This window comes from Cupressus sempervirens, chromosome 5 (genome assembly GCF_028749045.1).
Source record: "Cupressus sempervirens isolate cs-2001-9-10 chromosome 5, ASM2874904v1, whole genome shotgun sequence".
Lineage (NCBI taxonomy): Eukaryota > Viridiplantae > Streptophyta > Pinopsida > Cupressales > Cupressaceae > Cupressus > Cupressus sempervirens.
In genome coordinates, this window is record NC_143122.1 from 394942776 (window position 1) to 394959341 (window position 16566).

Here is a 16566-nt window from a genome sequence, read left to right on the forward strand (position 1 = left end):
GGGTCATCATCACTAATCAATTGGTAAAAAATTATCCCAGGTGAGAAGGAGACATGTCTCAGCAGAACATAGACCACTGTTGAATAACTATGACAAAGTACACTTATGAGAATTTCGGAATTCTTCAGCTTGAATGTAAGCAATTTTTATAGGCCCTCAACTAGGTTAAATTTCTCAGATGAGAGAAGATAGAGCTCCCATAGTAATGAGAGTCAATTATGATCCATTTTATACCATCTTTTAATCCATTTTATATACCTTCATACTCATTCCCATACTTTATTTTCATTCTATTTTATCATATTTTACTGCCTTTTGTTGCATATGGTTAAATATATATAAGTAGTATTTAATATAGTTTTGAGATTAAATTATGGAGATTATTTATTGATTATTTTTACTAATCAAAATTATTTATGTCATGGCATATATATCTTGCCACATTCTTATTCAGGTGCAGATCTTCCTGTACAGTCTAAAATTCTACAGAACTTCCTGTCGCCAGACAGACTGCCTGTCCCCTGTCAGATTTCCTGTCACCTATCAGATCTTTCTGACGCCTATTTTACAGCTGCATATGATTGGCTGATTCATAAATCAATTTCTACCAACCATTTTAAACTTAAATGGTTGAAAATTCAAAAGGGGTTTTATTTGGTAAAAGTTTGTTGGGGAAGGTTCGAACACACAACCTCCCCCATGGTATTTTATGCCTCCACCATTCAACCAAGCATGGATTTCAGTAACAACCACGCGTCATATTCTATTTAATAAAAACTGACACTTATTAAAGTAAAGAGGAAGGTAGAGGGGTTTAAACCCGTGACCTTCCATTTGTAACAGTCACTGCTCCACCATTGCAGCAAGCATGATTTTCAATATTTGTTATAACTAGACCATTTAGTAAATGGAAATGGCTGAAAATAGAGCATTTGAGCTCTCTTATACATATTGTAAAACACATTGTTGATGGAAAATGAGAAAGAAATATATCAATTACATTTGCTGCACGTGAATCTCCTGTAGCAGATTATTGTTCAGCTTGCCATATTCTTGGATAAATGAAATAACGTTATTTTGATCGCAAAAATGTAGAGAATCATTTATTTCCATCGCCAAGCATATTGAGGAGGCAGGATCCACTTCTCAGGATGACTAGTGATTTGTTTTAGATTATGTGTGTTTTAATATTTTTGTGGGTTAGTATATTTATTTAATTTTATAAATAGAATTTTTATATTAGTTTATATATTTTTATTTTTGTAATTATAAACAGTTATCATTAATTCATATTTGTCTTAGATTTAATTCTAAATTCTATTTTGTGTAGTTTATTATCTAAATTCATGCTTCATGTTTTTCTTTACTAGTTTCAGTTAAGCTCCTGTCACCAGGAAGTGGCAGTTCCTGTCACCAATTCTATTTTAGTTTGTTATAGGTTTCAGCTTATCTACTGTCGCCAGTTTTGTTTTGGTTTTTATACGTTTCCTTCTGTGTGTTCTAGCTGCATCCATCCCCACTTGGGATGCTATCTTCATCCCTTGAGCATATAGCCACTATACCTTTCATTGGTTTACAACCCCAGATTGACATTTAAATGCGAGATGAACTGGCTCTTAATCTTATCAATTAACCTTAATATTTGAACCGTAGTTTGTCCATACACATAGATTTTAAAACAAAGCAAATCTTACCACTTCACTGAAATGGTTGGAGTAAAGGACAATTGACTGGAGGAGATTATCCTTTAGATTCTTGTATACCCTATCATATGTATGATTGTAGTCCTTACTGTCTGAGCAAGTTAAGTTTGTTTCTATTTTTCTTGAAAGCTAAATGGTCTAGAAGTAAAAAAATCTTGTGCAGCTTGCAGCAAATTCAGGTTTGAATGATGCTTCCATTAATATTGGAGAGGACAAGTGATTGTCTAATATACGTACATTTTTTCCATAGACTTTTAGAAAAGGGAAGTAATTTGTAGAGATAAATGATTAACAATATTGGAGCTGGAAAAAAATTAATTATTGTAAATAAGAGTAGAATTGGCAAAAGCATTAAATGGAATCAATATCAAAGTGGATTACATAACAGCATAGAAATGCACTTCAAAATTATTTTATTCCATAAAATCTAGGATGTGCATTGTTTAGAACCTGCTTATCCTCTAAATACCTTCAACTGCAAAACAGTCTTTGAGTTGCGCAAGTCCCAAAGGCGTACAGTATGGTCATACGAACCTGTAGCCCTATCCATATAAAATATTTATGAGGAAATTAAAATAAATAAGCTACAGCAAACCCATGAGATGAGAGTAGGAGTAAATAGTCCAAACCATAGATCAGTGCTTGAAGGACAGGCAGCCCCACAACGAACATAATCTTTATGGCCTTCTAGATTCAGTAACTCTTCCTGTTTAGACAGAAAACAATAACAGTCCAATATCAATTGATTTACTAATCACAGATCCTATTGTGTTTAGCATCTCTAAAAGCAAGGTAATGAACCAACAAGATTATTTGACTAGTTGATAATAGGTGATTATAACACAAAATCTGTTGAAATAAGCATCCCCACACCTGTGTTGTGACATCCCACCACTTGACCATACTATCATCACTTCCAGAAAGCAGATGGAGTTTGTCCTGAGGTGCATATCTCACCAATCTAACAGGTCTACATACAAGAACAATGTTTTTTATCAGATAGATTGGTAAGTAAGTTCTGGTATATAAGGAGATTTGAAAACTAACAGAGAATTGTCTTTAGAATATATAGAACAGATGAAAACCCAATAACAAATGCAGGAAATAGATACAATAAAGTTGTAAGTACAACTGACTTTTGGAATTAAAATAGAATTACAATGTTAGTCACCAAAGGAGTAATACAAATGTTTTTAAAAAAATAGCAATAGAAAAGAACAAAAGCATGAACTTAAATGAATGTCAAGATGATCCAAAACAAGCTAGGACAGCGTGTATGTGTACGCTAAGTCAGCGAAAAGAGGTGGTAGATACCCAAATGGGAGAAATACACAAAAAGACTCCAAACATAGTAAAGAGTAACTCCCATGGAAGGTGCCAACACCTCACACCACTAACACTAAAGCTCACTTCATTAATATAACCAAACATAAAGTGTAGGAAAAACATATGCTAGGACATAAGAACCTACCTATGTTACCATCAGTTTCCAGAAGGGAACATTTTTTCCCCTTAAAGCAGGGACTGGCTGTATGTGTGTGTATATACGGATGGGGAAACAGATTTCAGGCCGTTTTATCCACAGAGCAGAGAATGGCTATATATGTGTGTATACCCACACACACACACACATATATATATATGAGATTTCAAATTTATTCATTAATTATACAACATCATAACATTCATCATAGCAACATAATAAAATTTATAATCTAAAATCTTTAAATCAATGATCAATCTCATTCATTGAATCATTGTAGAACATAGCACCAAATGAATAAAATGAGAGTTCAAATTTCAATAGATTCGTAGATATAGTTCCTTGAAAAAATGAAAAGTATCATATCATATATCAAAATGCGCAAAGGCTGCAAGTTTCAGCAAAATGAAAAGTTTAAAGACTTAAACTATCATATCATATACCAAGATTCAATTATCATTCCATCAATGTATTATACAATGTCAAAAGACACAAAGTCTCAAACTTCAAAGTCAAAATGAAAACAAAGATAGTATATTGCTGCCCCTAATCTTGATCCATAATCAGTATCACTGGCACTCTCAACCTAAGCATCAAATGTTGCATCATCCAACAGAACACCAAGCAATCCTAACAGTGTGTTGTCCTCAAACCTAGGTGGCCTCTTCATAGACGATATCCTACCGTAAAGTTGGAGTTTGTTGATTCTCTAGAGTCTTACAATTTGTAAGTTGCAGAGCACCATGAAAAGCCACTAACTTCTCCATTCATTCAAAGGTAAGCCTATTCATCTTATGTAGCAGATAAAGCTATATGCAGGCCAATCTCTCTTTGTGGCCTAGGAACTAGCAACCTATGAGCGGAGATGAATCACAAGTGTCCTCATCTGATGCATCTGGCCCAAGTCATTGCCATTATACAATGGGCATTTTCTATGCCATTGCCACTCTATCCACCTTCGTCTCTGGTGTGCTAAAATTTGGACCATCAAGGTTTATGAAGGTAACCCATTACTCATGAGGTCTATCAAAATCCTCAGTTGAATACATGTTTCAAGGGCCTTTATAATCCCACATCTCACCTCATCATTCTCACAAGGAGCACACTTTCTAGGCCTAGGCCCATACCATTTTGCATTAGTGCAAAGGTTTTCATATGAAATAGAGTGTTCAGAGTGTTCTATCTCCACTTGCAAATTGGCTTAATTACTCACATAAAATCAAATTGTTTATCTCGAGCAAAAATTATTTCCATCTTCTGAATTATGTTGTCAACAATCTCATAAATTCCTCCAAGGCAAGGAGAGTTCGTACCGGCATATCTGATGACATCTATAATAGGAGAGAAGGAGCAGACATATTTGCAATAAGAATACGAACAAAATGTCAAAATCAGAGTTTTTTAATTAAATAGCTGAAATACAGAACTTTTTAATTAAAAACGGAAATTCAAAAATCTGAAAATTGAAAGATATTTCTGATTTTTAATTAAATATGAGAATCAACACTATCTTACCTCACATTGGACCCCCAATCATCACCAACGATACTCCTTTTTATGGTTTTTTCTTCAGGAGTGTTTGCAATAGGCCATCTATTCCAGTCCATATTCACTACCATCATTTGTAGAGCACCATGCCTCTAAGAAAATGTAGTAACTAGCATATCTTGTCTCTTCAGGTTTGAGAAATTCCTTCTTTAAAAACTTCCTAAGAGTGCAACTAAGGTGTAGTGGTTGCAAGTAAAAAACATTTGAATATATCTACCTTGTGTCACCCCTTCCTTTACCGAAAACGATTTCCCATGCCCTTCAGTGCATCCTTCAATGCATAAACACAACATGGAACCCAAAAGATGAGCTTGTAAGCAACCTCCACCATCAAACTAGCCAATTTGCACACGTGTTGAACCAATGATCCTTAACAACATTTTAGGGCCCAACCTCCTCTATGGCCTCTCTCCAAACACAAATGAAAATTTGCATCCTTGTGTTTCCCTAAACAATCAACAACTCTAAGAAAATAAGAGCCAGTTGTGCACGAGACCATATGTTGATGAGTGGCTCATGAATAATATTGATTCATCCATCCATCACAATGGAACAACAATTCTTCATCCAAGGAAACCGCATATCCTCGATCACCAAACTCACCTTTGAATATGCTTTGTCAAGGTGGACAGTGCGTAGTTTATGATGTCCAAGGGGTACAAAAGAGGGTCCAATATACAGGCCACATGAAATGGGATGGCATGGGCACAAAAGAAATCTGAAATGAAACTCTTTGTCAACTCTCATGCTTTTTTATTGAACACAATTTTAACTAACCGTAGGTATTGTTAATGTTTGGTAGCTTCAGTTGGATAAACTCGTGAGACTAAACTGAAGTTATATATATGTGATATATATGTGTGTGTGTGTGTGTGTGTGAATGATATATATATATCTATTTGTGTGTGTAGTTAAATAATAAACTATTATATAAATTAAATATTAATGAATATGCATGTCCCATGAAGGGACATATCTATCCATATCTCATCCACAAGATCGCTGCACTTGGAACACACATACCAAGAAGGCATTGCTAGTACATTTGCAAGCAATCCTCATAAAATAACATTGTATCAAAGCCAAGTTCATTGGAGGATTCAAAAATAAAATTGATCAAAAATATTTTAAATAAACCGATATGGAAAGGAGATCCTCCCATGTTTAAGATTGCGGGGAGAGCCTACAGAGTGCTGCGATGAGATCAATGTTGTAGAAGTATGAAAAATAATGCTTCTCAGGAGTAATATCACTGAAAGCCTATTTTAATGTTGACCAAGCTAACACTATCGACAACTATCCTATATCTGAACTTGAACATATAATTTTTTTGATATGTGGCCAATCCACACCACAGCAAACATATGGACTCAAGAATACGAAAGAGCGACATTTGGGAGTTGTAATTTGGAAGTTCAATTGGGCAAAAACTGAGAAGAAATTATAAATTTTACATGCATATCTGTAAGTGTGCGCTTCCAATACAGGACTGAGTGACACTGTGAGATGAGACTCAAGGGCTCCAATAGTGTCATAACACTCCAATATAAATACTCTAGCCACATGGGGCAATGGTAGCAGCTTGCAATCATAAATATGACAAAACGACAACACACATATCTGCAAATGAGTTTAGGCGACATCTCAAACACAAGCGACTCTTCACTTCTACTGTGGTGCAATTTTTCCCTATATTGTCAAAGGAACTAATGTTATAACAGAGATAAGGAATTTAAATTATAATTAATTGACAGAGGGAACAACTAAAACTATTAATCTAGAAGATGGAACCGACGCACAGGTAGGATCTGGAAGAAATTTCATACATATACCACTACTACCCTACATGCGGATTTGGGCAAAGGAAATAGGGTAGGCAAAAAAGAGTACAAAGTAGATTTGCCGTGTTGATGAGGTAAGGCGAAGACTTTTGGTAATATAGAGAAATGCGAGTGTACTGAAGAAGTAAATAAATAAAACAAACTTACTTTAATGGTGGAGGTCATCACACATGGATCGATAACCAAAGATTAAGAAAGAATAGCATTGTGATGCGGACAAGGTAAGATACACAATAGTCATTCTCGGTCAACCAAGACAATCATTCCTCATGCATATTGGAAATCTCAGATCATAGGATAGTTAAGCCGTGAAGCATCACAAGAATTGCAAAGACATATTGTTAAATATGATAAAAGGAATTTCAGCTGTGAGTGGTGGTTTTGGGAGATTTCATTCCCTCTCTTTCCTTTCTCGATTGGAGAGGATACTGCCGCCACATGAAGGATGCTCATATGAGTTTGTTGAAATGTCGATTGATGAGCACGTTGAGTAGAGAGGTTAAAAAGCTAAAAAAAGAAGACATTGTGAATGTGATGTTGGAAATGGAAGAGAGCAAAAGTCTCAAGATGGAAGTCTCTAGGGTTCGCATCAAAGAAGCCATCAAATCTAAGTCCAACCGGCAAATTTAATAACCAATCAGCAAATAAGATATCAATGATTATAAAGTGTCCATTTACTAGCAAAGGGGCATAATATCATTACAAGTTCCCTTAGAAATTAGTGGTTGAAGTAATCTACTCGCATATATGATTATTCCTACATACTATTAAGAGTTGCCTTAATTATAAACAATTATGAAAGGACGGGCGGATTAAATGTAAGGGGAACAAAGAAGTCTTGAATGTATTAAAATTCCATTGTAAATTGGTGACCACATGGACAAGATGGACCCATCCCAACTTGAGCAGATTATGAAATGGTGGAAACTAAATATAAAAGAAAGTGGGACAATCAGAAGACTCGGCATGAAAAGGTAAATGAAGGTATAATATGTTATTTCAATAGTATATTAATATTGTAGTAGGAGTGTGATCCTTACTATACAATGTTTATAATTACTTATCGACTCATTTATATGGATAGCAATAAATGCACATATATGGTGATTATATATGTATATAAAGTAATAATATGTAAAACATAGATTAAAGATATATATTTAGAAGATTGAATATATATATATATATATATATATATATATATATATATATATATATATATATATATATATATATATATATATATATATATATATATATGTATATATATATTCAAAGTATATATTTAAATTAGATCTTTATCTATATTACATTGGAATGATCTTAAATCATTATGTAGAATTATCCTTGAATATTATGTTAGTCTCTCTTATTCTTATATTTCAATATGTACTATAAAGGCTATTTGCCTTGATCTTTTTCAAGGATGATCTTGCGGAAAAAAGAGGATCAATATCAGATTCAGAGGGAGTTTGATACATTCATCTGAAGGAGTAGATAGAGGATATGTTTTAGTTGATCTTTGAAGATCTTGATCATATCAAATTCAGAGGGAGTATAACACTTCATCGAATGAAACTTTGATAGAGGAGCTCAAATGATTAATTTTTCAAGGGGAGTTTGAAAGTCCTTGTGTGTGACTGTATGACCTTAATGGGCCTATCCCCTATGTACATCATGAGGAAGTGACTACTTCCAAATGATTATCAATTGTATTTGCAAAAGTTATTGCAAGGTGACAATCTTACAATAACTTAATTTTCTATTATGATGGATATCTTACGACGGCTAAGCAAATCATGATAAATTATGCTTTACATGGTGGATGTTTATATGGTATGCATTATGAAAATGTGTGTGCACCTACCTTATAAACAATTTGAGTAAATGGTGAATGTCATGCAAATTGATGTTCTGGAGGCCATTACACAGAGTACTTGGTGAATATCATGTGACTTGGTGTTTAGGAGGACATTACTCACAGTACTAGGTGAATATCTTGCATCTCAACATTCTAGAGGCTATTACTCAAAGAGTATTTGGTGAATATCATATGTTGATGATTTGGAGGCCAATACTCATGTTATCAGAGATGATATCAAACCTTATTGAGTACATGGTGAATATCATATGTGGATATTCTACAAGCCATTACTCAGAGTATTTGGTGAATATCATATGTTGATATTCTCGAGGCCAAAACTCATGTGATTTCAAAATGGTGAATATCGTGTGTTGATATTCTACAGGTCATTGTTGAAAGTATTTGGTGAATATTATATGTTAATATTCTAGAGGCCAATACTCATGATATCAAATGTGATATCAAAATGATGGATATCTTCTAATCAAAAATATCTTTAAAATTTGTCATTCCTAATGTTACCAATGGTGTAATAATTGTCTTGTGTTTATCCTCCCTAGCTAAGAGGGAGTATTTGATGAATATCATATGTTGATGTTCTGGAGGCCAATACTCATGATATCGAAGGTGATATAAAACCTTATTGAGTATATGGTGAATATCATATATGGATATTCTACAAGCCATTACTCAGAGTATTGGGTGAATATCATATGTTGATATTCTAGAGGCCAATACTCATGTGATTTCAAAATGGTGAATATCATGTGTTGATATTCTGCAGGCAATTATTCAAAGTCTTTTGTGAATATTATATGTTAATATTCTAGAGGCCAATACTCATGATATCAAAATGGTGGATATCTTTTGATCAAAGATATCCGTAAAATTTGTCATTCCACAATATAAAGAGAGATCGCTGCACTTGGAACACACATACCTACAAGGTAGTGATATTACATCTGCAAGTGATCCTCGTCAAATAACAAGTACCCACTATCACTAGCCTTCCTCTTTCATTTTTTTGGACTCCGCACTATGAATGGCACAACCACTAGATACCATAAGGTTAAGACTAAGTCTGCATCACTATGAGGATTGAGGCATTACGTAGGGCAGACCTTCAAACTTGCATTTAGCATCCATGTGTAATCTATAACACTCTATTTCTACATCTTCCTTTAGATTTTAACAATATTAAACTCCTTTGCCTATATCACACAAGAAATGAGACCACACACTTGTGTAGCTCCCTCTAATTTCATCTTCACATACATGACAACTATAAACCCTACTTCCACCCGAATTTTTCTTTTTGACATCTAATGGATGAACAAGGCAAAGCAAAGGCTTTTTAGGGTTAAAAGGGTCTAGTGCAAACAATTTTAAGATAGTTGAATGCATTTCAAATTTTGTAGGTTCGCATTTTGATTCACTTCCAACACTTACACTACCAACCCCAGTTGCAACTTATTCCCCTTGTCATTCTTCATCACCACCATCACTAATACCATTGTAGCTCACATTTAATAAGTATCTTGTCTAATGCAAGCTCAAAATTCTGAAATATAAAGAGAAATATATTACAACCAGAAAAAAAATCTTGAAACTATGAAAACAAAATGTAAGACAAAACCAAATATGGAAGCATGGACTAACGTTCAATTCTCCAAATGTTGCCTCTTTTAATTTTCTTCTCTTCTTCAAATTTCAAACCCTCCTTTCTTCTTCTCTTGAAAAAGATTTCCAAAGTTTGGTGATTCACAAATGAGATAAAATCATAAACAATAGTCATTAATGTTAAACTCTTTTCACAATCACATCCTATTTTATGAGTTCTCTGTTCACTCAGGCAAATGATAATCCATAATCTAGCAATCAATTCATGAATAACCCTTCTAACTCGAGCAGGAATTGAATAATCTTCACTCTTCTTTGCAAACATCTTCTCTATAAACTAAAAATTGCAAACCCCAACCACAAATAAACTCAAAAATGCACGATGATTGCATCAAAGACTTAAAAGTAAACAATTAAATAATAAATATAAGACTCAAATATTAACATTATAGCATATTTCAATAGTGCTTAGGGTTTTCATAAGTTGTGGGGCTTGAATAAAACTTTAAAAGAATTGCAATTACTTATAAATTTATGTTTTTCTTTTTGCCTCTTGCCCTCGGAAACAACATTTTATGCCTAGGATGGTTGAGAAACGGCCTAGTTGTCCTCAAGCATCTAAGCAACGATCAACAAGTATCGAAAACCCCGTTAACCATTTTTGCATTATGGGGGCAATTTTCAAAGAAATCGCTTCTCAACGTCAACTTGGAAAGATTTATAATTGTCCCCCTTTCTCCAAAACCATTTACGTTTCCAAAACATGGCCATTAGGGGTGTAAACGTGTTTCTAGAAACACTAGAACCTACACTAACACCACCCTTAAGAATTACTTAGGTTCAAGGTCAAAAAATGGGTCTTCATAAGTGAAGCTTGATGAGGTACCAATGTACATAGAATCATCCCTACCCACCCCAACCCCTCACCACCATCCTTTTAAAAAAAAAAAGAAAAAGAAACCTATGCTCCCTACACACAAAAATAGAGGGAGAACATCCCCATTCATCCAAATAGAGAGAGAGAGAGAGGACTGCCTCAAGGTAGAGAGAAAATTGAATTAGTTGCATCCATTGCAACTCATGGGACTTCTACATAAACTAAGATACCACACCCACAACACATGAAATATCAAACCTCATGTGAGGTCAAATAAATAAGGGTCCCAACAAATTGTCAATACAAAGTATCATCGGCCAAAACATCATGAGCATTAAGCCCTTAGTTTAACTCCAAAAAGGAAGAGAATCATGTTAGAGTGGTGGTTGTCGTTGCACCAAAAGATCGACCTACGAATGCTTGATACAACCACTAGACTTCTAGAAGACACAAGATGTTGTTAAACCATGCCTTGAATCCCAATAGGGAACATTGCGATTAGTCCAACAATCCCCTCCTTAGCGTTACTTGAGCGTATTTAAACCTATGACCGAGATCTTATACCACTTGCTAGAGTGGTGGTGGTTGTTGAACCAAAAGATCGACCTTTTAATGCTCAATACAACCACCAAACTTTCAGAAGATTTTGCTTTCTCTAACCATGTAACAAATCCCAAAGATTTTGCTTTCTCTAATGGATAAAGAGCTCATCTTCAACAAGTCATCAACCTGTAAAACAAAGAGTAAACCATCTTGCCATAGCATGTAGACATTTCAATCTAAATGGCAAAAAGAGAACCCAACTATAAGGAAGGAACCAATCCTAGAATACCAAGTGTAATGCCTCCTTTTTTGCATGACCATGGTAGTGGATAGATTTAGCCTCTCATTGGGTCCTCATAGGCTGATATTGGTAATTAGAGGACCTTGTTGTGCAGTTATTTGGCTTTCCAATGGCCAAGTGTAAGTTTTTGCTCCGTTTAGAGGGACTTACTATTATAGTAAGTCAACGGATGGTTTTGGTGAGCTTAGATAAGTTAGAGGAGTTGAATAATGCTCTCAGTTTTTATTTTTGGCTTCTAGTTCGGGCCCCAAGAATCTTGGATGAAGCCTCTATTTTTAGTAAGTCGCCCCATCAAGTTCATTCATCATCCTTCTTCATCAAGACCACTTATGTGCTATCAGATTTCTATTTTGATGCTTCTTTAGTCATTTTCGCAAGACAGGTGAATTATGAGTATCATTTAATTTAATGTGTTAGGGTTGCTATTTTTGTTGGTATTGTATATTGGTTAGAATATCATGATATTAACAAAAAGGTCTCTCTTTTTTGGGGGGGGTGGGGGGGAATTCAAATATGTGCTTTAGTATAGTGCAAAGGGCATTTAACTGAAAAGTATGCTCATGAAGACTCTTGGCGTTGAGTGCGAAGAAGAAGCCTTTGTAATGAAATCATTATAAGTATAATGCCTTGCAAGGACTGAATCATCTCAACATATGTTTATGTTTATTGAAATTGGCGAGCTGAAGGGTTTCTAAGTGGGATTTAGAGAAATAGATGATTTCTAAAATCTGGTTTGCACTTTGACTTGCCCCACATTGCCAGTGAATTGTGTCTTACTGATCTGCTTTTCTATCTGAAGACTGAGGGTTTTGTTGTGAATCAACTACTCATTATTGCTGCAATTTGAAGACAAGAGGAAGGGCTTATCTGGCATCTTAATTCTCTGCAAGATTCCACAAGATTAATGCCGTTTAGAGGTAATATATGGTGCTCTGTGATTTAAATTGTTGTAGCAGTGTTTACAATCTTTATATCTGCAATTAGATTACAGAGGTGGCATTGGACTCCGGGTTATAGCAGCAGCATTCAATAATTTTTTTTCTTAGAAATTTTATATATTCTTGTGTTTTGAGATATATGTTTTTTTTGCAATTTTCAGAATGTATAAATAATTATGCTTTGAAATGCAAATTAAATGATAATGATTCAAACTGCAACTCTCTATCAAATTACAAGTGCTCACAAATGCACATTCATAGATGCAATAATTTCATTTATTTAAGAACTTGGTATGCTGGATGATGTTGGATTTCAAGTGCAGCAGCTTGTATGCAATCCACGCCCAACTCTATACAGATAGCAGCTCTTCGTATGGACTGCTGCCAGTGATTAGAATGAGGCATGGGCGTGGATTACATACAAACTGCTGCACTTGAAATCCAACATCATCCAGCATACCAAGTTCTTAAATAAATGAAATTATTGCATCTATGAATGTGCATTTGTGAGCACTTGTAATTTGATAGAGAGTTGCAGTTTGAATCATAATCATTTAATTTGCATTTCAAAGCATAATTATTTATACATTCTGAAAATTGCAAAAAATCATATATCTCAAAACACAAGAATATATAAAATTTCTAAGGAAAAGTATTATTCATCATAGTTTCGGAGTGAGCCAGCAGGGCTCATCACACCAAGTCAAAAGGGCTTCTTTGAGGCCACATATAGATTTCTAAGTTTGCAAACCAAATAAGCCTCATTCCAATCACTGGCAGCAGTCCGTACGAAGAGCTGCTATCTGTATAGAGTTGGGCGTGGATTACATACAAATTACTGCACTTGAAATCCAACATCATCCAGCATACCAAGTTCTTAAATAAATGAAATTATTGCATCTATGAATGTGCATTTGTGAGCACTTGTAATATGATAAAGAGTAGCAGTTTGAATCATAATCATTTAATTTGCATTTCAAAGCATAATTATTTATACATTCTGAAAATTGCAAAAAAATCATATATCTCAAAACACAAGAATATATAAAATTTCTAAGAAAAAGAATTATTCCTCATCATAGTTTTGGAGTGAGCCAGCAGGGCTCATCACACCAAATCAAAAGGGCTTGTTTGAGGCCACATATCGATTTCTAAGTTTGCAAACCAAATAGGCCTCATTCTAATCACTGGCAGCAGTCCATACGAAGAGCTGCTATCTGTATAGAGTTGGGCGTTCAGTAAATACAAACTGCTGCACTTGAGATCCAACATCATCCAGCATACCAAGTTCTTAAATAAATGAAATTATTGCATCTATGAATGTGCATTTGTAAGCACTTGTAATACGATAGAGAGTTGCAGTTTGAATCATAATCATTTAATTTGCATTTCAAAGCATAATTATTTATACATTCTGAAAATTGCAAAAAAATCATATATCTCAAAACACAAGAATATATAAAATTTCTAAGAAAAAGAATTATTCTTCATCATAGTTTCGGAGTGAGCCAACAGGGCTCATCACACCAAGTCAAAAGGGCTTGTTTGAGGCCACATATAGATTTCTAAGTTTGCAAACCAAATAAGTATGCTCAAGAAAACTTTTTAGTTACATGTGTATCTCCTCTTCAAGGCCTATACAAAGAAATGCTTCACACCACTATGGCAAAACTCCCACCAATGTGTTACAGTAATAGCAACTATGAACCAAATAGAATTCATCTTTGCAACAGGTGCAAAGGTCTCAAAGTAATCAACAGCAAGAATGCAAAAGCTTTTGCAACTAATCATGCCTGATTCATAACAACTAACCCATCTGCTCTGAATTTTGTCTACTAGATCCACATTGGTCAAGCAAATTTCCTTCCCCTAGAGTAAAGAGTAATATGCCAAGTTTGGTTTCTAATAAAGAAATTATACTCCTACATAACAGAATCCCACTTGAGAATGCCAAATGCCTACCATAGGGGTTATGGGTTGGAGACAAGAACAATGAACACAGGTGAAGACCCTTAAAACTATAAATGTCTCCACCAAAGTATCTAATGGAGCTCCAACTTAATCAACTATAGCATACAGCATGCACCAATCCCAAAGAGGACCAAAAGTCAAAGAACCAAGAGAAAAATCATCAACCTCTAAATGTTGACTAAGAGATAGAGGTGAATATTGTCATCAATTTCAACATCTGAATTGAAAGAAGACTCCTTGTCATCAAGAATCTATCTAAGTGGTTCTAAATCCTTAAAAGATCTATCATCTAGCCCAAGTGACTCCAATGTGAATATTGAAGTTTGTCAAGTGATTAGATTAGAACTTGAAGTGCAATCCTCAGAAGGAGCACTTCCAATAATGACAACTAATAACCCTTAATGCCATCTAGATAATATACAAATATAAAAGGCCCACTCTATGGATCCACAGCCTTACATTTCTCTACAAGAATGTAGACCCATGAAGGAGAACATAAAAACCCTTAAGTGCTTAACAATTGGCTTCCAATTGATCCAAGCTTCAAAAGAAGTGACTCATTTCAACTCACACTAAGGAACCAAGAACAATTTATTACAGCAACCCAATACGGAGGTGCAAGAGATTTGGAGTGTACTATGTAATTTGTCATTTCCTTCAAAGAGTTTATTTTCCATTATGCCACACCATTATACAAAGGATAATATGGAACTACAGACTGCATCTCAATCCCCTCTAGGATGCAAAACTAATAAAAACAATGGTGAACATAATTACCACCATTGAATGGTTTCCCAAATTATTTCTCTACAAAATACTTTTAAGTCCTAAAAGTACTCAAAGATCTGTTTAAGAAAGTATGACTGAGAATTCCTAGAAAAGTCATCAACAGATGTCAAAACATATCTAGCCTTATTGAAGGATGTAGAAACTGACTAACCAAGTCACTATGAACCAACTCTAAAATCTATGAAGCTAATCAAGATGCTTACAAAAGATGGATCCATAACAAACATCATCAAAAAAGTATATAGAAATCTATGTAACTGTGCTTTGATATCTAAGCTACTACAAGTAACAATGTACAGTGAATGAGATGGCCAAATCACTCACATAACTTACCTCATTAGAATGAGAAAGCGGAATGGTTAAAGGAGGATCATGAAAGTGTGATAAAAGAGAGGGCAGACACTAATGGTCTACTCTCCCAACTGCAGTTATAGAACCATTGTGTATTTCATGAATAACCACAGAATTGTGAGTAAAGTCAACCCCCTTCACTAAATGTGTATGAGTGACTTGATGAATTGATAGGAAGCCAATCGACAATGGGGAAATACAATGAATATATTGAAATTTGGAGGACTAGAGAAACAAACAATATTAATCATACTAAGGAATAAAAGAGGGGGGAAAACAGTAAACAATAATACAGATTTAACGCGGTTCACTTATTAGAAGCTTCATCCATACAAAAATAATCGTCCACTTTCTTTTTACTATCCAAATGAGAAAAGTACAATATCGTAACTTTTTATATTTCATAGCCACATATATGGTATTTATGAAGCCTCTTTTGTAGTTTACAACAGTCAATTTACATAACAAAATAACAACCAAAACATTTATTAAATAATTGGCATTATTTGCTTTAGGGGAGCTTCCCTCAACTAGGGGCATTGCTCCAAGACTCCTACCAACATGTTGTACAAGAGCTCCAAAACAGCATATGGTGTCTCACGTCTAGAAGTCTAACAACTACCACATATGTAGATACAATGTTTGTCACTGTCTAAACAACATTTGCACTCCCAACTCCACTACCACCCCATCCAACAAGTTACACAATCTCAACACTTTCTATTTCACTAGAGGCA

General features: G+C 34.6%; 1 protein-coding gene across 1 annotated transcript in view; it reads right to left on the reverse strand.

The window, feature by feature from the left end:
• SWA1 (transducin family protein / WD-40 repeat family protein) overlaps positions 1-16566 on the reverse strand; it is a 151140-nt gene that overhangs the window by 55946 nt on the left and 78628 nt on the right. Inside the window, exons 5-7 of the mRNA XM_089830786.1 lie at positions 2577-2673; positions 2333-2409; positions 2173-2245 (exon numbers count right to left, since the gene is read on the reverse strand). Coding sequence (XP_089686912.1) covers positions 2173-2245; positions 2333-2409; positions 2577-2673 — 247 coding nt within the window. The remainder of the gene's footprint in view (positions 1-2172; positions 2246-2332; positions 2410-2576; positions 2674-16566) is intronic.